The following is a 22,489-nucleotide window of genomic DNA, read 5'->3' as shown; positions in this document are numbered from 1 at the left end:
CTATTTTAGCTTCTATCCTAGCTTTTATTTTTAGCTTGTTTTTATTTTCTAATCTTTAATGTTTTAATGTTTTAATGTTTTTATAACTGTTTTAATTATGTCTTAATGTTCTTTTGCACTTTGTCGCAATGTTCTTGAATGTTTATGTAAAGCACTTTGAATTGCCCGGTTGCTGAAATGTGCTATACAAATAAAGCTGCCTTGCCTTGCCTTGCCTTAAAATCCATCCAAATCACTCATTTTATACAAACTTCCTGCAGTTATTGCGTTCACTATTTGGGTTAATTGTACAGTTATCAGTTGTTCTGTACTGTTACTGCTATGCATTGAATATAATACGAAACATCCATAAAATATGTCACTTAGTCGTCAGGGGTCGTCAGTTTACTCAATGATAGAAAAGGGGGCCCTTAAGGAAAAAGGTTAGGAACCGCTGTACTAAATGAAGTCTGGACTCGCCAAAAATAACTTGGGCTTCACAAAACCAGTGGTCTTGATGGAAAGATTATAAGTGAATATAAAAAGCACACACACTTAAGAGTTGTAGTTTGTTTTGTTGAACTGTGTTTATCGGTTTGAGACTGACTCATGTTAAAAAAAGACACCCAGACAGATGAAGAAAGTAACAATCGAACAATGAAGCTGATTTTAGCTTCTTTTTTACGCCCCCCAAGACTCTCTTGCAAAATAACAATCTGTTAAAAATGATACAAATATTTAATTTTACAACAATATGTAACAGAATTGTTTTTGTGAAGCATATTGTGAAGCTTTCAGTATGAAATGTGCTGCATAAATATGACAAAACAAGCAACCTCAGAAAGTCCAGACTGAAACATTAACCTAGGGTTTTTCTTAAAAACGTGTAAACTCTGACACTAAATCACTTTTTGCCTTTATACATGTTTCCTTTCCTCCCACATTAGGAGCAGTCAAATCAAACATGTACACAATCCCCTAAAAGTCCTGTGAAGTCCACTTTGTCTCTCTCTCCACATGCCGACCATACAAACACCCCCCACGCACAAATACTTAATCCTCCCAAATCCAGACAGGAAATGCCCTCGTCAGTAGAGCAGAATGCTTTTGACAGACCCCCGCCGCTCTCTTTCTCTCTCTTCCCCCTCGCCTGAATGATATACGTGCCCTCCACAAACTGCCATCTGGAAACAGTTAGCCTGTGAACGTTTGCACAGAGCCAATAAAAACATGTCTATCAGTAGTGGAGGATAATTCAACCCTGCTATCAGAGCAGGAACATACGACAATCACTTCCTACAGCTGTTGTGTGTGTGTTTTGTTGGAGACAATCAAATACTTGTTTGGTGTCATGACTCATGAGATCCAGTCAAATTCTTGACTCTAGCCTGAGTGCTTCTTTCAGAGTTTACAGCTTGTTTTCTGGTTAGTTTCTATGGAGAGCAGCACATACTAGACACTGGGCCTCTTCTCTTAAACTTCTCTTACATTTTCTGTTAAGAGAAAAAATAAGAGAAGTCAACTCCAGATGCACCAAACGTTCTTAACCATCCAAATCTGCTCTTATCCAGGTGTGCTGAATGATGAATCACACTTGATCATAAATTGGAGGGGAGTAGCCAATTGTTTTGTTATTAAAATAGGTAACACCTCCTAAACATTATATAAGGGCAGGTATTGTGCCGTGTGCACATACTCTGGCACATGCCCAAGAATTGTAGATATGCCACGAAAAAAAGGCCACAAGAAGAACTTCAGCAGCAGTGAAATTGAGGTAGGCTACTGTTAAATAAACTTAAATGTCCCATACTGTAAAAAGTGAGATTTTCATGTCTTTTATATCATAAAGCAGGTTTAAGTCCTATATAAATACTGTGAAAGTATCAAAATGCTCAATCCACAGAGAAATACACACAGCCCTTATTCAGAAACTGCGCCTTTGAAACAAGCCGCCAGGATTTCTGTTCACTTGTGATGTTACAAATATACAATATCTAGACCATTTGACAGTTTTAAACGCTGTGACACTCTTAAATACGGGCATATTCAGGCAGACAGTATGAGGAAAATAAAGTTGTTTTTTTAACACTAGAGCGTGTAAACATGTTCTAATAGAAAATACAAGTATGAACCTGAAATTGAGCATAATATGGGACCTTTGAACAAAGTAGACGAGTGACCTTCCAGAGCGTCTGTACTGGCGTTACAGGAAAATTGGGATCAATGGACCAATAGTATTTCTTTAGCCCACAAAACACAATCATTTCCAAAGACTGGGTGGAACTCACAGGTGGGTCGCTGGAGATTTTATCAGGGTTGCCAAATAAATTTGCAGAATTTCTTCTAGTCTTTTAACATTTATATCTGCAGTACAACTTTGAGCCCCGCGAGGGAGCCTGAATGTTCACAGTGTTCTGATAATAGTAGCCTACTTATAAAATTGAATATAACATGAAAGGCTAGCGTTCACTCTGTTTGTGTTACTGAGAAGAAAAAAACGAGAGCCTGTTAACTCCGCCTAAATGCATATATTTAGCTTAATTTATATAGTCATAGTAGTTAACATGTGTATATGATTTCAATAACACATTCATAAAAAGACGCTGTGATTTTGTCTATCTCTTCAAAATGTCTGGTTTACCTATTTAAGATGTGTAAATGGCAGTAAAATGGTCAGGAATGGTTATCATTCATGCACAAATTTGCTTTTCTCACCATTTATAGATATAAGGCCTAACGTGAAGTAGGTTGCGATGGTTTGTCATTTTTTAAAAATGGGTCCCCAGAAAAAAATGTGTGTTTGGAAAACACTGACCTATAACATCTAAAATTGATTATATGATATTCGTGGTTTTTTTTGTTCCTCAAATTTAAAACTTATGTTTTCTTGCATTCGACAAACAAATTTGTGGACTGTGAAAACCAGATGTTTATCTTGGTGCGAGTGCTCTCGACCCACCGGTAAAATGTTCTCTTACCAAAGAGAAGAGCAAAAATAAGAAAACATTGATGAATCAACACAAACAAAAATGAGAGGAAATTTGTTCTTATATCGCTTCCTGCATGAGGCCCAATTTAGCTCAGTCGTCAGATGGCTGGCGTATCTTAATGACAGACATCCTGAGACTCCTCTATCTACAGAAGTGCTGGGTTTAAAATGGTTGAGACTAAAAGCACGAGAGAGAGAGGCTGCAGAGTGATGGGGATGATTAAAGGGAAACACTAACAGAGAAGAAGGTAGAGGAGGAAGATGTGATAAAAAATCACAATCCGTGATGCTGTAAAGACAACAGGACAAAGATGTGATACATTTAAAATATATTAATATTGGATAAGTATTTCAGCCAACGCAGACAAGCATTATAAAATAGATAAGGTAAACATTAACCACATATCTTGCAGTTTCTTAGTCTACAAAGGTTTGTAATTCGCTCCAGAACAAAAGGTATTAAAAGATAAGACAGGCATATATTACAGTAAAACCTCATTATAAGTACTTTGGACTCGTTGTGGGTTAAACACCTCTGCATGGAGGCTTTGATCAGAGTTGTAGACACACGGAAGATCATTTCTTCTTCACTTTTCTTTCAAAAGTTTCTACTTTGGAGTTCAAACCCGATAAAAAAAACACCTGCTTTTCAGTAGTTAAAACTGACAAATATACTATATAAATCTGACATCCCATATTTTGTAGGGGAAACAACAGTATCTGTTATGAGGAATGATACCAACAATTATCATCACAGTATTGAGAAAGTGTGTCCTCTAGTGGCACAATTTGCTCCAGCACCTCAAGGTTCAAATGCAGGCAAGATCAAAAATAAAATGTATGTTTTTTTTTTTTATTATCTGAATTTTATTATTTTTTATGTGTGTGCAAATAAAATAAATAAAATAAAATAAATTAAATTATTTCTTTATTCAAATTAAATCTTTTAATCACAACAGGGCTCAAAATTATACATTTGTAATGTAAAAAAAAAACATGCAGTTTCTTTGCCTTGAATCTTTAAATATCTTGGGGTCAAGACAATTCACTTTCTTTGCCCCAAAATATTTCTGTCATAAAATAGAAAAAAAAAGATCCAGTAGAGCTCCAGTAGTTTTCATATTGTTCATATAATTAAATTCAAGCAATTACACAAAAATTAAACACAAGAATTAATGATAAAATACTGCATTTTTTTTGTCACAATTTCAGTAAACACAAATGACATTAAAATATACTCTGTATCGATGTCTTTACATGCTTACAAATATTTTGGCGTAGTTTGCTTTACTGCACACATGCACTGATGATTTGCTTTGAAAAGGTGCATGGTTTTCACAGCTGGTGATCTGTGACTATAAATTCAAATCAGATTTTCACAGCGTCACGGTCAAATTTAAGCAGAATTAACTTTGTTGATTTTGAAAACACTCAACAAGCTCCAGAAATGTATTTTTTACATCTGGGCTAGGTTGCTTTAGTTGCATTCTGCCATCAGAGGTGACAGAAAAACAGAAAATTCACAGTCAAATTACTGCAGAACACGTATGCATTAAAGGAATCATCGTGCATAGCAGTGCTATGGTCATAAAAGCATTTAGGCTTACAAATATAAAGCTGAACAAAAGGATCATCTGGATCAAACCCAGAGATGCTCACAAACACACAAACAGGAATCATAAGGCACCTGTATCTACCTTTACAACACTGCAGGACTAATTAGTGCAAAAATAAGTTGTAAACAGCATTAAAGCACATACAACATATTACATCATGAACTATTTTCAGACATTTGTAGAAAGGTAGATCGTCCTCTTTTTCACTTATTGCACATAATCCTTCTGCTGATGAGAATCACAAAATGCAGATTTGATCTCAAATAAAGATGAAACTAAAAAGGTACCAAGCCAAGTTATCAGGCGTTAAATTAGATTTTCCACACAGATATTTAAAGCAGTGTCCAGACTAGTGTAGGTCGGTGGCTGTGTATTGTTGTTTCATAAGCCTACATGTCCATTTTTTTAAACGTCCTACTATAAATATGTTTAACACAAACCTATTTCATCTGTTCATCTTCAGCTTGTTTTGTCTCTGTACTCCGGCACATCAGATATGAAATACAACAATGACTATGAGGTTAAAGTGCTGACTCTCAGCTTTAATTTGAGGGTGTTTGCAACCACATCGGATGGACAGTTTGGAATTTTGGCACTTTTTTTATGCAGAGCCCTCGAGCGTAAAAAGGTCTACGAGTCGTACACTGTTCACAAATGTGAAATTAGCACTTTAACCTCAGTTATTGTTCCCTTTTACCCACAATGTTCTGGAGTACAGAGCCAAAACATCACTTTCCTAAAACATATAGACTGCACCGTGTGCCAGCTTCTGACTTTAACAGCCAACAGAAAATAAAACCAACGGTTAAAAAAACATGTGATTGATTACATCCAGCTGATGGTGAAGTTCTGACTGAGTTCGAGACCAAGATCTGCAACTGTTAACACCTGCAGAGAGAAAAGACATCATCAAAACACTACTCCATAAAACACGCTAATCTAACAACTACAACTGTGTTTTTTTTCATTTTTTATACTTTTTTGTTTCTTTCTTTCTTCCCTGTCCTGTACCTTAGTTATATATCACGTTGTTGGCTCACATCTTGGAAAATAAAGTTACTATTAAAGAAAACAAAAAAAGCTATGTTGAAGTTACGCTAGATTCACTTTTAATTTCAACAAATTATCCAATTAGCGAGGTGGATTCAGCACTCTGTATTAAAACAAGTACGGCACTTAAAATACAATTGAGGTACTTGTACATTACTATAGTTTTTGTATTTCCATTTTATGCTTCTTTATACTTTTACTTCATTATATTTCAGGAATATTGTACTTTTTACTCCCCTACATTTATTTTGGTTGTGTCTAGATGGTGCCCTAGATGGTAACTAGACTTCTTCACCTCTGTTTTCAGGCTTTAAACAGTTTTATAAAAATAAGTTTTTTTAATCATATTTGCTTCAATCTCGCCTACTTCAGCTTTAAAGGATAGTTTAGGTGTTTTGAAGTGGGGTTGTCTGAGGTACTTATCCGTCAGTGTATTATCTGCTACGGACGGGGGGAACAGCAAAATGTATTTTAGCCACCTAGAAGAAAGACTCACCTAAAATAATTCTATATCCATTAAAGTGTAGACTATATTTAGAATATTTTCTGACTGCGAACTAAACTGAAAGTGAAACTTATTTATATTGATTTTGTCATTTGAGCCTGATGGCTTTGAAGACAGCATAGACAAGTTTCACTTTCAATTCAGTTCCCCATCAGAAAGGAGAAGGAAAAGGCTGACCACAAGATAAAGCGGTGAAAATATTCTCAATATAGCATACAGCGTTGTGGAGCACATGATCAGTCACCAGGGTTAGTTATAAAAGTTAGTTAATAAAGTTACCACTTTATTCTAGCAGCTAAATCCATCTTAAGCCCAAGTGACTCAGCGTGAACATCAAGCACATCGATAGTTCACCCGTAGATATAAAACAGGTCACCCCCTGACCTCACCTGGTTGGCTCTGTAGGTGAACGTTGCATCATGGGAGTTCACCAGCACTCTGCTCGGCTTCTGCTTCACCCCGTAGAAGGAGGCCGTCTCCACGATGATGTATGTGGCCTCCACGTTGCTATGGAGCACCTGTGATGTCATCACGTTCTACAAAATAAGCAGATGGATGACTGTAAGTTACACCGCAACACTAACGCTGCACTAATCAATATTTGCATTGTATTTAGGCTCATAGCGATCAACCCACAGAGAAGTATTCCCCTCAGCTCTACAGTATGGATGATAAAATCACTAATGAACTAAAGAAATTTTAGTCGAATAAGACCAAAACGACAAATTAGTCAACTAATCGATTAAGAGGGGGCAGCCCTCGGCCAAATATACACAACATGATTGATATGAAATTATGTGCAGTGTGACAAAAATGCTATCTGAAAGATTTTCAATTATTTCAACATCAACAGCAAATGTCAGTACCGAAAAGCTTCTCTGTAAACTTGCTATTCTCTAACAACAAAATGGGCATTAATGGACTTCACTGTAGAGAAGGATGATACCTCAGCCTCAGTAGACCAAGATGCATTGCTGCTATAAAGAAAAAGTTGAGTAAGTTTCTCTTCATCTACACGCACAACCTTGAGCTAAATCACAACAAGTTCAGACACAGTTTGTGGAGGTTTTTAACAGGCAGAGACGTGATGTGGCTAATCACAAACTGAATCAGAGCAGAGCAGGCTGGAATGAACCAGTGGTCCTGTGATACTGAAGGTTTCTTTCTTTTAGGGCAAAACTAGTTGAGTGTAAGCACCTGAGTGACGTTGAAGATGATGTAGGAGTACAGGTTGTTCTCGTAGGTGTCGATGCTCTCTCCGTCGTCCCAGAACAGATCTCCGCTGGCTGAACCATCGTCAGAGAGCGCCGAGACCAGGTGGAGAGGCTGGCTGCTGCTCACCCGCAGCGTCAGGTTGGGCGCCTGGACACACAAACACGGAGAGAGAACAACAAATGTGACATTACAAACTACTGATTGTAAGGAGTGCAATTGTCAGATTCACAAAAAAATGTAGGTGTGACAAGTATTCAGTTCAAAGAAACATCATATATGATCAAGACTAGTTTTTAGGTTTAGGTTAAAGGACCAGTTCAACCAAATCACAAGACCAATTATTGTGTGGTGCAGACTCAAAGTGGAGATACCTCTGTGTCATTAAAGGTATACTATGCAGTATTTTCCTAAAAACAATGTATAGACTGATACAAAAATAATCCCTCTAAATCATCACGTATAATCCACTAGAAGTGTGTGGCGGTGTCTGTATCTGCAAATACCCTGCAGCCCTCTGCCTGTACTGTCTCTTTTCTTCTTATTTTGACGTCTTCGGGGCTCTTCTGGGGGTCAGCCTTCGGGCACTGGATGTAGCCCCCAGGCATGCGCAAGCACGCATCCAAGGGGAAGCCAGAAAAATGGCCGACACATCGCCGAAAAAACACAAATATAACGAGGCGAAACAACAAGCTCCTTCTAAAACGAGAGTGAATCTACAGTCGGCTTTCACTTTCGCTGCCGTATGTGATGCTGCAGTTGGTGCACTGGGCCTGTTCTGGTAACCGTGTGTTTCTGGAGTCGTTGAGCCGGGGGGGAGGAGGGGCCAACTCTGAATGTTGTGTTTACAGTAAGCGACAAATCCTGCATAGAATGTATGCCTTTAATGTGTCTTTCCAGAAACAGTGTCCCTGATAATCCACAGAAACTCACTGTCAACAGTTCTCACTGGAACTACTTTCTACCAAAGAAATAGTCCCAATAAAAAGCTTGACAGCGAGGTCTGTGGATTTATCCAGGGTATATCTGACAGTATTTATGTCCATGGCATTTGTGAAACTGAAGGAAAAACAGTTTTAGATGCAGATATCTCAAAACTTCAGCTCATGAAACCAAAACTACAGTTTATGCATCTTTAATTTTACCTGGGGTAAAAATGTTTGTAATTTGGGGACACCTTGACCTTAAATACATTCTTTGCTTTATTTCTCTTGTCAAGTTAAGGTGACCATAGACGATAACAACAATCGTACAATTCTTGGTCAACAGTACAACTGTTCAACTCCATCAGTTGGTCACAATCTGTGTCAGACTGCTAATTTTGAGGCATGTCAGATGGAGTGATGAATGGTGAATCATAGAGCCACCATGTAAATAGAAGAAAAACAGATGCAAGCAGAGACATGATGTCAACTCGCATCATCCCCTCTCATGTTCTGAAAACGTTGTAAAACAATAAACAAGCTTCGGCCATTGTGCTGGCACCTCTGTGCATTGAGAATCTCAAAAAAAGGAGGAGAAGGGAAGAGGAGATTGTCGAAAAGGGGACTTTTGTCTGAAATCAAACAGTGTAAAGGTCCTATAAGTGAGGAAATTCAGAATCATTCAGAAAAACAACAACCATGTAAATTGAACCAAAAATCCTATCTACCTGTGTCGGTGTAATGGAGCCCTCACGCAAATGCAGGTTGATCTTATCGAGAGGTGCATGGAGTCGAAGGTCTTCCCCCTTACTGTGCATAGAGTCACCCTGGGAAGTAGAGGATCATATGTGGCCATAAGTTTACTGTTCCATTTTGTTCCCGGCTCATATAACGCTGTGTACTCTGAGGGGTGAATTCACAAAGAATGGCCACTGAAGGCACCATGAATTGCGCATCATTTGCAACCGCTATCTGCCCTGTCTCAAGGTCCGATTCACAAAAGATTTTGTGCTGATGATATTACGGTACAAACACGCCCATAATGTAACTGCGTGTGGCTGTCAGCGCTGATCTTTGTGAATTTTTTGCAATGAGGCTTTTTGAATGTATACATATTACCTCATTTACATACCTGCAAATAGCACAGGAGCACCGAGATGCTATTCGCTTGGCAGCTCAGTTAAGGTTGCATTTCAATGTCTGCAGGTGCTTTGAGAATTATACGTTTCTTTATGTCTTATTTCTGCAGGTTTAGCGGTCGCAAAAGCCGCTCAATCCTGTTGTGAATTCGCCCCTGTGTGCACTGGGCTGAATAGTGGGAGTGTGGGTCTTACCGTGTAGTAGTCATACCACAGACCCTCTGGGAAGTAACCATCCACATAGTCGACTCCAGGATCCAACACTGGCGTCACCAATAAACTCTTCCCCCACAGGAACTGTTTGTCAATGCCATAGGTTCTTACATCTTTTGGGAACCTTTTGAATGCACAAAGGATACAAACAGTAAGGCAAAGATCCTCCCAATCCAGACAAAATAAGAAATCAAATACTTACTCAAACATAATCGGCCGTGCGACAGTGTGTCCGTGTACGTGTGCATGATGGAAGAGAGTGTAGAGGACGGGGAAGAGAGAATAGCGCAGCAGCAGAGCCTGTTTCATGGCTGTACGGGCCAGAGGGCTGAACGCTGTCGGGTCCTGAGGCTGTAAATGAAACAAAAAAAATGTTAAAGGGCGGGTCCATCTGCATTCTTCTGCATTCATTTTTTCAAATGGAAACACACACTCAGCCGTGAGCAAAAAGCAGTGACGTACCGTAGGTTACCAAAAATAAACTAATCAATAAGGTTATGAATAATGTGAACGCTAGCTGAGTCAGTGTTTGGAAATAACTGAAAGGGTTAGTTTGGATTTTTTGATGTGGGGTTGTATGTATACTCCCACAATCTGCGAGGTAAAATTACTGTTTTCGTGAATGGAGTCTGGTGGCTTTGAACAGAGCGATATAACGGTTTCAGTTCCCCGTCAGAGAGGGCTGTCTGACGGCGAGGTAAAGAGGCTGTGGACGGGAGAAGCAGAAAAACGTATTTTAGCCACCTAAAAGACAACAACAACGGTTTAAGTGTACGCTATATTTAGAATATTATTTAGAATACAGCCCTTTCCAACGGGGAACTGAAGCCGTTATATTGCTCGCTTCAAAGCCACAAGACTCCATTCAGAAAAACAGTAATTTGACTTCGCAGAACCATGAGTTGCTTGTCTACCGCTGCATCGATTGTTAGTTTGTTTGTGTTATTGTGTGACTTTCAGATCCGAACTAACGCAGCGTCCACACAGCGGTACTGTGCTTAGCTTCCAAGCCAGTACTTATGTCTGCTTTTCCAAACTGGGAGGATGCTGACTGCCATCTAAGCTACTGTATGTAGCTTTAATACGCTGACTATATGGATGCATATATATTGTACATGTAGCAGCGTCATCATGCAGAAACCTACGTCAGGTCCCTTGGGAAAAAGTTTTCAGAAGTGCTTGGGAAAATAAAATTTTTACGCTAAAACATACATACTTTGACCAAAATTTTTATGTTTGGATTTGAATACATAAGGAACACCAATGGGAAACTACAGAATGTTATAAAAACCTAAAAAAAACAAAATAATGGACCCGCCCTTTAAAGAAAAAAATTCTAAAAAAGGACGGACTAGCTCTTTTTCACCCCTTTTGCTTTGTGGTGACGTTGGAGCAGTGATGTTAAGATCTTCTTACCTTCATGTCGATGGCGTTGTGGTTGCGTGTGAAGGGATAGAATGCTCCCAGCTGCGTCCAGCGGACACAGAGCTCCTCCTCGGGCTCCTCACTGAAGCCACAGATGTCTGCTCCCACCAACGGGATGCCCAGAAGGTTAAAGGTCAAGATACCTGAAGGAGACAAAAAAGAGGTGAGGCACAGAAAGGAGAAACTTGAGAAAAATCAACACTAAGAGATGCTAAAATGACGGAGAAACATTGTCCAAATATTCAATGGACATTTCATTTTATACACAATTCTAGGAAATCTAAATATAATACATTGTTTGGGTGTTACTCTTCCTCCTAATTGTACTGTAGTTGACAGAGTAAGTAGAGAGTAGTGTGTGCAATAAAACATGTGAAACCATGATGCAGATCTTTAGAATCACACAACCTTCAAATTATCAGTTACACAACAACATAAATGTGTCATAAAATACTTTAAATATATTCCAAATTGCTGACTATGGCAGTGATATGGCTATCACTTAAAGCTGATTTCATTTATTTTGGTCACTTTTACTAACATGTTAGCAAACAGCTGTTTGTTTACACACCCACAGAGACACGGAGCGACATTTGCGTTCATTTGGAGGCGTGTTTTTGTCTCCCCAACTTCTCAGAAAAATAACTCGGTCGTTAGATTTAGCTCCTTAGCAAGCCTCGGCTTTCCTCACCAGTTAGTTTATTCGATTATTTAGATTTATTTAGCTGTAAAATGTGTAATACATATGTGTCTAACCTGCTATAGAAGAGTACAGGTCTTTCCACTGGCTCCTGTTGTCTCCAAGCCAGTGACCAGAGTACATCCCCTGACTGGGGAAGGTGGAGCGAGAGATTACAAAAGGTCTCTTGGATACGATCCTCTTCAGAGCGCTGGACAAGAGGACACAAAACAAGAAAAGACAGCAGACAGGCAGAAGATTTAAGGAAAGTACACAAAATGTGTTCAGCACTTTATCTTTTGTTGTGTGTGTCTGTGTGTGTGTTTGTGTGTTATAGGTATTAACCTTGCAGACGCCTTTGCCTCCATGAGTCCATAGAGACTGTGCATGTTATAGTGTATGGACTGCTTCTGCTTTGCAGTAGCACACAAAGTTTTAGCTCTAAGCAAACCTCCTAGTACTCCTAAAAAGGAAAAAGACACAATTTTACATTTTTCACAATTATATGTACTTTGTAATTGTGTATATATTATGTTTGTTGTAAGATTTGTGCTTCAGATCCCACCAGGTGTGTATGGAGGATTTTCAAGACTGTTTGATGGACAGCCGTTGGTCGAGCCATCCAGGAAATTTGACGGCTCATTCATGTCCTAAAATAAGATAATAATAATTTCATTTATTTATTTGATGAGATGAGACAAAGGTCAGGGAGAAGATATCATGAATTGCAGAGAGTCAGTTCTTCAATTGTTTCCCATTTCCATACTCACAATCCATAATCCATCAAAATGCACCTTCTCGTGGAATCTCTGGAGGTTCTCGTACCACCACTCGTGTGTCACATCATCAGAGAAATCAGGATATGCTGTCAGACCCGGCCACACCTGGAGGAAGAGATGGAGAGTCTTATTTCTAATACACCCCTAACATTTCAGAAGGTAATTGGGATATCGTTTGTTTCTCACCTTCCCAATGAGTGTTTTTCCTTCAGCGTCTTTAATAAAAACGTCCCTCCTCAGCCCTTCATCGTACGGCCAGTATGAGCCCTCAGACTGCGAGCTGCTGATGCCTGGATCCTGCAGGTTGACACACATCTGTCATACAAATACGCAAAATCAGACACACATATGAAGGCGAACAAAAAACTCCTGTGTACCAGGATCATGACATAGCGCTGGTCATGATCGTGCAGGTCCTTGACCAGATCGGGCAGCGTGCCAAACTTTGTTGAGTCAAAAGTGAAGTCCAGAAATTGGTCCATGTAGTCGATGTCGTTCCACTGGACGTCCTGTGAACACATCAAACACACAAATCATTTTCACAAAAGAATGGAAAAAATACTGACACACAAACAAACAAACAGTCTGCTGGGTCAACTTTACCTGAGGTATCCCATAATTCCTCAAGCTCTTGACAACTTCCCAGGTAGAATTGCTGGTGTAGTAACCCCAGCGACAGAGATGGTAGCCTAAAGCCCAGTAGATGGGCATCGCTGGGTAGCCTGTGAAAACGTGGAGGGATGAAGAGAGAGAGGAGTGAGGACATTGTCATTTACAAATGCAGGACTTCAGGGAAACACAAAACAACAGACTCTGTGGTTAACATAATTACACTAGGGCTGTCAAATTAACACGATAACGCGTTGACGCAAATTTGTTTTAATGCCACTAATTTCTTTAACGCATCAACGCAACTTGCGATTTTTAGGTTGTAGTGGGAAGGAATAACTTCAGCTTATAATTTTCACATAAAAGCACAAATAAAAACAAAACAGCAAAAAGTTGAAAACAACATAAGAAATTTCCTATAAAAGAGAAACAGACTTAAAACAAACAGCAAATTGCAGCAACTAATGAATTAGCAGTGTTGTTCAGTAACAGGACATTTATATTCAATATGCTAGTCATGCAGCTACTGTACACAACAACATTCCCACATCCCAGCAGACTCCTACTGACCTATGACTTCCACATACTGTTCAATCACTGAAGCAGGATCAGGACCAAGGAAAACGTAGAAGTCAAGGATTCCTCCAATAGTTCGCCAGGTGAGGGCCGGGGCGGGCTGGAGGATCACATCTGGACAAACAGTAAAGCTGATGATGAAACATTTGTTATTTATAAGAAACTCCTTCAGAATAAGTTACAATTAAGGACAAGTGCAAGATAAATGCATGTCTATGGAGGAAGAGGGCAAATAAATAAATAGAGTACATGGGATATAATGAGTAACTAAGAATAAAATGTACAGTTATATAAATATCTTGAAATAAATAGCTGATTATCCCTGCTCATGAACAACATTTATGGAAATAGAACATCTGCGTTATAACATTAAAAGCTGAGATAAAACATTTCTTTTGATGATGTCGAAGGGAAACCAATGAAATTAAACTTTGATTAAGTTTGCAAACCAATTCAACTTTTCAGTTAGCAACGCTCAGTAATTTTGTTAGGAAATATAACAGGACCTTTAAATGACCTCTTTACATACTGTAACACTGGAGAGTTGATATTTACTGACACTGCAGTCACACGTCTGTGACACTGACTGCACAAACTGCCAACTCGGGACTTCTGCTTTTATAAAATTGCTTAATGTTGTCGTATGAACTGTTGTGACACTGTCAGATGACGTGTATTACTGCACGTAGTGAAGCCTGAATTGGTGTCTAACAGACTGACCCATTGCATTGCTGTTCAGCAGGAAGAAGCCGTGTGCGTTCCCTCCGTCCTCCATTGCCAGGTAAAATGGATGAGCTCCATATAGGTTTGTCTGTTCCTACATTGTAGAGAGGGACACAATTCATTAGATCTTATTTGTACAAAGGAACTGAACTTGAACTGCACATTCAAACAAGCCACAATCCTCAGAAGTGAAGTCCTGAATGTTATTTATGGAGGCCTTTTTCACAGCAGACATTTTGATATATCGTAGTATGAAAAGCAAAGGTGTAAATAATAGAATTAACAATGGCTGTGCAATTAATCACATTTCAATTAAGATTTTGGCTTCCAACGATAATGAAAAAAAGATAATCGACATAAAACGACTATTGTGCTGCATTCTGTTTCGCAATGACGCTCTAGTTTTGTCTTGTGTAATAAATCCAAGGCACCTCTTTTCTTTACAGCGGTGCACTTTCGCCCCACTCAGCGAGTCAGGGACGGCCACTCGGTATGGGAGGATCCGTGGGAACTCTCCCTGGCGCTGGCTGGCCCTCACTGAGCGTTTTTCCTCCGTGGTGATGCACTGCGACCAGCTCTAGATCGGCTTGCCCAGGGTGAAGGTGGCGCTTTACAGCACCCCTCTCCCGGGCCTCACCGCTTAGTGCTCACAGTGCCCTCTGCGATGTCAGCAAACCCACCCGACCCGTCTTGAATGTAGGATACAAAATTTACTTTCTAAATGTATGATGATTACAAAGTCAATGTGTAATTATGTTAAATAATCGTGATCTCAATACTGACCAAAATAATCGTGATTATGATTTTTGCCATAATCGATCAGCCCTAATGATGACTTGGTTCCATTAAGTGTCTCAAAAGCTATTTAAGTGAGCAAGCATGCACAACACCAGGGCCTGTTAAAGGGACAGTATGTGGGATTTGGTGACATATAGCGGTGTCGTTGCAGATTGCAACCAACTGAGTAACCCTCCGCTCACTCCTCCCTTTCCAAGACTGTGGTAACACCGTTCGCCTCGCTCAGAGGTCATCCTTACCATAATAACACTACTTTAGGAGCAACGGAAGTCAGACGGCGGCTTGCTGTACCACGGTTTTGTACTCTGCGGCTCACGTTACCGCAGTTTCACAAGCCTGTCGGAGAACTACGGTGGCTTTCAGGTAAAAACGTGAAATACTTTCTCTAGAACCAGTGTTTGGTTGTCCGTTCTGGGCTACTGTAGAAACATGGCGGATCAACATGGCGAACTCCGTGAAGAGAACCCGCTCCCTATGTAATGTAGATATGAAGGGCTCATTCTAAGGTATTGAAAACACAAAGATTCGTAGTTTCAGGTGATTATACACTTATGAAAACATACTTATAAATATTATATTACATTTCTGTCAATAGATCCCTGAAATGTTACACACTGTTCCTTTAAGTGCACTCATGCTTTCCATTCAATGGCATGTCAAAATGTTTGGTGTGAAAAAGGTCTATTGTGCATGCTGACTTGCCATCGTTAATGTTATTAGCAACACCTGAGCTTCTCCTACTAAAGGTCAAATATCTGCAGTGAAAAAGGCCATCATTTGAATGTTAATATCTGTGTCTGTGGCTAAAATGTAACTATAAACAGAACAATGACAACAACAGGGGTTCCCATACCGTAGGAGGCACATCTCTGGCCCACATGGTGAGCGTGTTCCAGTGGACGTCATGCAGGAAGGTGGAGCGGTGCTCGCCCAGGCCGTAAATGAACTGACTCTGCAGGGAGGTGGATAACTGGAGAAACTGATCCGCATAGAAGAGAGGAGCCACTGTGGTGTTCAGACTAACAGGAAACCGATGAAAGGAGACAGTATTATATTGATAATTATTATCAGTTTCTAGTACAAACAACACATGTGTGATTGTGACCGTCACCCTTTCTTTACCCGACCTAAAGTAGCCCATTCAAGTGAGACTCACAGCACAGTTCCTGTAGACCTCCTCTTCACGATGAGACCAAACGGCTCCTTTGAAAGCTTTACAATGTAATCTGGACTTTCTGCCTTCTTGGTGGCAGCGGGAACAGAGATCGGAACCTCGAAACGTGAATCAGAGGGGTCGGTAATCTAGATTGACAGACATGAGAAAAACAAACAGCTTGTAATTAAATTATCAGACCAGATAATTTACAGCGGTATCTAATAAAACTCTATCAACTGACCTGTAACACTTTATGACAGCTTTACACCCCCAGCTGGTTTAATCGAAGGGTTGGCACAGATCTTACTGGCCTATAAATGTGTTGTTTACTCACGTGAATAAAGAGTTGATGAGATTTCTCTTAACCTTTTTTTTCATATAAACTCCAGTGAATTAAACAAACACAAATGTGTGTTAGCTTGCACTTTTATTATTATTATTATTCCTACAGTGTATGGAGTTTAATGACCTTAGTAAACTCTATACTTAACTCTGCCCAACTTCAACCTCAAATGTCTTATCTGTTTACCAGAGATGTGCTCATAAGTTTCTTGGAAATAAGTCATTCAGCATGAAAAAATTACTAATCGACTAAAGAAATCTTAGTTGATTGAGACCAAAACGACCAATTAGTTGACTAATTGACTGAGAGGGGGCAGCCCTACATTTTACACTGCCATTAAAGGCAAACAGCTGCAGGGACAGCTGTTCTTCTCAATGACATCAGAGCCTTTTAGCATTAAAAAAATTGGCTAAAATACTTAATACTCCTCTCTAATATGGCTTTGATGAGAATTGTTTTTTTGATCAGTATGATTGCATGTACCTCAAATATATAATTTATGATGCAACAAGTCCTCCACACACAGAAACACAAACAGAATCTGCATGCTGTGTGACTTATTAAATATGACTGAATACTCATGTGAGTAGCTCCCTCACTCACCCTGACACGTAGCCGTGTGTCTGTCTCATGACGTATCTCCACCTCCAGAGTGAGGATATCTGCTGGGTAGTAGGTCTTCACCTCCCTTACGAGCGTACCCTTCTGTCCCAGCGATGTGTCGTTTATTGACACAAGCGAGTAGGAAGGAAAATCCTGAGGATAGAAACACCAGGGGATACCATTTCTCCTTGACGGGCGGGTGGCAGAGGAGGAGGGAGAGGACGCAGGGATAAAACAACAGTTCCTCGCCTCGCACAGCTCTCGGGTCACAACCACCCCTCTTTCAGGGTAGCAGTCAAACCTCCACGCCTCCGGGATTAAACTGCAAACCTCGCGGCGGGATGCAGCTGCAGTGTCATTTACTCCTGTCTGTAATTGAGAGTCTGGTGTTTTTGCGGGGGCCGGTGACGGGGGTCTGTGTGGCTGCTGGTTGGTTGGACGGTGCAGCCAGAACATGGTGCCCAGTAGCCAGCCGCCACAGAGGAGCAGCAGCAGGCAGCCGGTCACCAGGAGGCCGGTGGTGACGGAGCATGGCGGCCTCCGTGGAAGCAAGGAGGCTTCCTCTGGCTCCGGCACCTTAAAAACACAACAAGGAAATCAAATAAGAAAAACACTCAGAAAAGCAACCAAGGGGAACCAGACTAGTTCCTTTAGACTGTAAAAAACTGCTGATCTTTTCAAGTCAAAAAAGCTCAAATTAGAGATTTCATTTAACCAGGAAAGCCTCATTAAGATTAAAAATCTCTTCTTCAAGAGTGTCCAAGACAGGCAGCAATTACATTGTGTTTAGAGCGGCAATGATTAATCGATTAGTTGTCAACTATTAAACTAATCACCAACTATTTTGATAATCGATTAACGGGTTTGAGTCATTTTATAAGAAAGAAAGGTCAACATTTTCTGATTCCAGCTTCTTAAATGTGAATATTTTCTGGTTTCTTTACTCCTCTATGACAGTGAACTGAATATCTTTGAGTTGTGGACAAAACAAGACATTTGAGAACGCCATCTTGGGCTTTGGGAAACACTGATCAACATTTTTCACTATTTTCTGACATTTTATAGACCAAACAACTAATCAATTAATCAAAAACGAAATTAATCAACAATGAAAATAATCGTTAGTTGCAGCCCTAAGTGTGTTACAGACTAAAAACATAGAAAACAGGTAACACAAACAAATCCTAGAACAATCTAAAGTAGCACCTTGAAGACCACCTAAGAGCTGTCATATAACCATAATAGAAGCAGATAGCGTGACAGTTAAGCATAACCATTGGGCATTTTGCGATAAAAGCAACACATATGGCTCGGATGTAGGTTTATATGTTAGGAAAAGATATAGATATCGGGGCACAACAAATTTGGCCCCTGAGGGCCAGGGCAGTCATTTTTTTAAATGGCTGCCAAAAAGGCGCTAAATATTCGTAAATGTTGCAGAAAACTGATTTTACGACTCTCGATGATTTCCAAGATGTCTTCAAGCTGATTGGATCAGATATCAGAAGATCACAGACATGGTTTTTGCCCTCTTTATTTTTTATAGGTGCTTTTAAAAAGCTTTTAACCTGAGAAAAACTTGAAAACCAAATAAATCTCTTTTCATTAGCAGTAAAATTGACAGAAATATCAATTTACGTTTCTGGGTCGCCAGTCACCTCCAATCACAGTTAAAGCGACACTGAACTTTGGTAGAACTTTGTGTTGTATCGCCAACTAGCCGTGATATACTGTATGGCCAACTAAAAGAGAAAATCATCATCAATTGTCCCTAAGACTAGGGCTGCAGCTGACAGTTTTCATTATCACTTATCCATCCATCCATCTTCAACCGCTTATCCGGGATCGGGTCGCGGGGGCAACAGCTCCAGCAGGGGACCCCAAACTTCCCTTTCCCGGGCCACATTAACCAGCTCTGACTGGGGGATCCCGAGGCGTTCCCAGGCCAGAGTAGAGATATAATCTCTCCACCTAGTCCTGGGTCTTCCCCGTGGTCTCCTCCCAGCTGGTCGTGCCTGGAACACCTCCCAAGGGAGGCGCCCAGGAGGCATCCGTGCTAGATGCCCGAACCACCTCAACTGGCTCCTTTCGACGCAAAGGAGCAAGGACTCTACTCCGAGTCCCTCACGGATGACTGAGCTTCTTACCCTATCTCTAAGGGAGACGCCAGCCACCCTCCTGAGGAAACCCATTTCGGCCGCTTGCACCCATTATCACTTAATCAATTATTATTTTCTTGATGAAACTATTAATTGTTTGGCCTTTAAATTGTTGTTTAAATTGAGAAGAAAAAAATTCACAATCTCTTTTAATCCAGGGTGACATCTTCTATTGTCCAACCAACAGTCCAAAACCAACAAACATTTAGTTTTCTATCACATAAGAGAAAGAAAAGCAACAAATCGTCACAATTGAGAAGCTGGAACCAGAAAATGATTGTTCGTTTCAGCTCTTAAGAGGATCAAACTAATACTATCAAACAATAAATAATGAGACTAACACTCTTAAATATCCCAAAACATTGGCAGCCCAAAGAAAGAGCATTACGTTTCTGCAGCAGTGATTTAAATTCACAGAAAGAGACCAACAATTTGCACTTTTAAAACTGCAGGAGGTTCGAGGCAGAGGAAGCAGTAAACATAAGGAACTCACTGGGACTTCTTCATGGACAGGACGAGGCTCTTCTGACAAAACTGCATTGGAGAACTGGACATCTTCAGGGTTCAGCCGCTTGTACGACACCATCCTGATAGCGTGTGTTTATGAAAGTGAGTGACTGAAAACATGAGAGACAGAAAGAGAGACAGCAGAGGAAAGTTCAGTTAGACGGATAATCTCATTTCCTGCTGTCCGGAGCTGGTGGGAGTGTGCATCAGAACCAGTGAAGTGAAAATGACAATTTATTAGATTTGACAGCTGAGTTTGATGGTTTCACTTCAACACTAAAAGAGGAATGATGTAACAGAGAACAGAAGAGGTGCATAAGACAAAAAGTATAAGGAACTATAATGCAGTGGCGGAACGAAACTACGTATATTTACTCAAGTACTATTTCAAAGTTTGTGCACTTTACTCGAGTATTTCCATTTTTTGCTACCTTATACTCCTACTGCATTTATTTGACCGCTTTAGTTACTTTGCAGATACATATTAATAATACAACATATTATCAACAAATTAATTATGATGTATTGTGGATTAAGATAAAACTTTATTGATCTCTTGGTGGAATTTTTGCACTAGACACTTTAAGGGAAGTTGCAATAGCACAAGGCTCTTCTCAGAACTTTAGCATTTTAGGATTTTATTGGTCTGAATGATTGTATAAATGTAGGTGGTTGTCTTCTATGTTTTTTATATGTGTGTGCTTTTGTCTGTTTTTAATGAGCACTGCACCGAAACAAATTCCAATCAACTGTGGGTTGACATGACAATAAAAGTATTGATTGATTGATTGATTGATTGATTGATTGATTCACAAGTTACCCGGCAGTACATATAGTAAAAAAGATAAACCCCACTTTTACCACCTGCAATTATAATCCAATAATATAATATACGTTACTCTGAAATGGGCCATTTCTGCAGAATGAGTACTTTTTGTCCTTTAAGTACAGTACATTTGAATGCTAATACTTCTGTACTTTCTAAACTTTGGTATTACTGCTTTGAATACTTCTTCCATCACTGCTATAATGGAAATTTAAATTGGGGATTAAAGTAGAGCATTTCTTTAGGATCATTTGAGTCAACACACAGAACACTTAAGGACACATTAAGCTGAAAAGAAAGCTACCATACTGTAGATAGATAGATAGATAGATAGATAGATAGATAGATAGATAGATAGATAGATAGTAACTTTATTAATCCCGAGGGAAATTCAAGTTTCAAGCATCACAGTTCCATAGTGCAAAAACATGTTAGTAAAGGATATGCAATTACAACGTCATTAATCAATATATAAGTATGTTTCATAATATAATATTTAATAATGGATAATATTAGAGTCGTGCTGCATCTTTAAAAGCATGTTTACCTTCATTTGGAGGTTACACGTGAGTAACGTTATATATATATATATATATTAATTATTGCAGCTATACTTTTAAATAACATTCTCGTGACGTCACACGTTATGACGATATGACGTGTTGCACGTTTTGTCCAAACAACATTAGCTTTGTTGAAGCTAGCTAACTTGAGCTAACATTAGCTCTGCATAGGAAACAACACGTGAATGTCAAAGTTCACCAGGAAGACATTTGGCCACTTAATAAAAAACGCAGTTTTTGGCTGATAATACATTATATTTAGGATAATAACTTTAACTAGTCGTAACGGTTACTGTTGCTGTAGCAACGGTTTATTAGCTTTACCGTTAGCTAACTTTAACAGTAACTTTAGCTAATGTGAGCTAACGTGAGCTAACTAAGGGGCATTAACGTCAGCACCGCTTACCTAGAGACCCGTAGAGTCTTACAGACACAATAAATACAGCCTACAGTGCAGGTTTTCCTTTAAATACATGTGTATTTAGCTCAATAATCCGTAGCGTTGATAACCTGAACCACCGTCTCCATGCTGTGCGTCTGTTTATCTTCATGGCACATTCATGGACACTTCGGAATTTCGAGAACATTTTTTTTGAAAGCCCTCTAAACAACCTCTTGTGTTAATGTCAGATTCTCAATCTGTAAAATTAAAGTCCAAATATCATGTAATGTGCTTATGTCAACAACGTATTGCTATATAAAGATGACTAATTAATGAATGGTTTGGGGTTTTTTCAAAGGTGAAAGGGTCAGGTACGTGTCCTGACTACGGTGCTGCCTTCAGGAGCAGCTCGGGTTTTGTACAATCTGTAAATTGTGTCTATTGTAGCTATATGAGTGAATAGAATAGAGACTTTATTGTCATTGCCATGGAAAATAACGAAAAACTGTTTAGCAGCCCTTGGCAGTAAAAGCAAACATTAATAGCAAACATAAAAACATTCAAATCAAAATATAGACAAATAAATGGATCATAAAGTGCAGGTGCCATGATTATGGTTCAGCAGCTAGTGTCCTCAGCCTTTGGGGGGGGGGTTCTACACACTTGACTGCCTGTGGGTAAAAGCTATTCCGTAGTCTGTTTGTGTGTGTTTTAATTGTCCTGTATCTCCTTCTG

General features: G+C 39.6%; 1 protein-coding gene across 1 annotated transcript; it reads right to left on the bottom strand.

Moving 5' to 3' along the window:
- Positions 1 to 4,238: 4,238 nt before the first annotated feature.
- Positions 4,239 to 21,938, bottom strand: gaa2 (alpha glucosidase 2). Its single transcript, XM_074629760.1, has 21 exons — positions 21,779 to 21,938; positions 19,970 to 20,093; positions 17,318 to 17,893; positions 16,372 to 16,517; positions 16,069 to 16,234; positions 14,415 to 14,511; positions 13,689 to 13,808; positions 13,113 to 13,231; positions 12,887 to 13,018; positions 12,696 to 12,806; positions 12,501 to 12,614; positions 12,296 to 12,380; positions 12,076 to 12,193; positions 11,808 to 11,941; positions 11,043 to 11,194; positions 9,829 to 9,977; positions 9,609 to 9,750; positions 9,003 to 9,101; positions 7,337 to 7,501; positions 6,529 to 6,675; positions 4,239 to 5,472 (listed from the first exon to the last, which is right to left on the bottom strand). The coding sequence occupies exons 2-21, from the start codon at positions 20,060 to 20,062 to the stop codon at positions 5,410 to 5,412; spliced, it is 2,928 nt and encodes a 975-aa protein (XP_074485861.1). The 5' UTR covers positions 20,063 to 20,093; positions 21,779 to 21,938; the 3' UTR covers positions 4,239 to 5,409.
- Between the last annotated feature and the right edge of the window lie 551 nt (positions 21,939 to 22,489).

Source organism: Sebastes fasciatus, chromosome 3, assembly GCF_043250625.1.
Source record: "Sebastes fasciatus isolate fSebFas1 chromosome 3, fSebFas1.pri, whole genome shotgun sequence".
Classification (NCBI taxonomy): domain Eukaryota; kingdom Metazoa; phylum Chordata; class Actinopteri; order Perciformes; family Sebastidae; genus Sebastes; species Sebastes fasciatus.
Note: the sequence above shows the minus strand (reverse complement) of the source record. Positions and strands in the feature narration are given on the sequence as shown.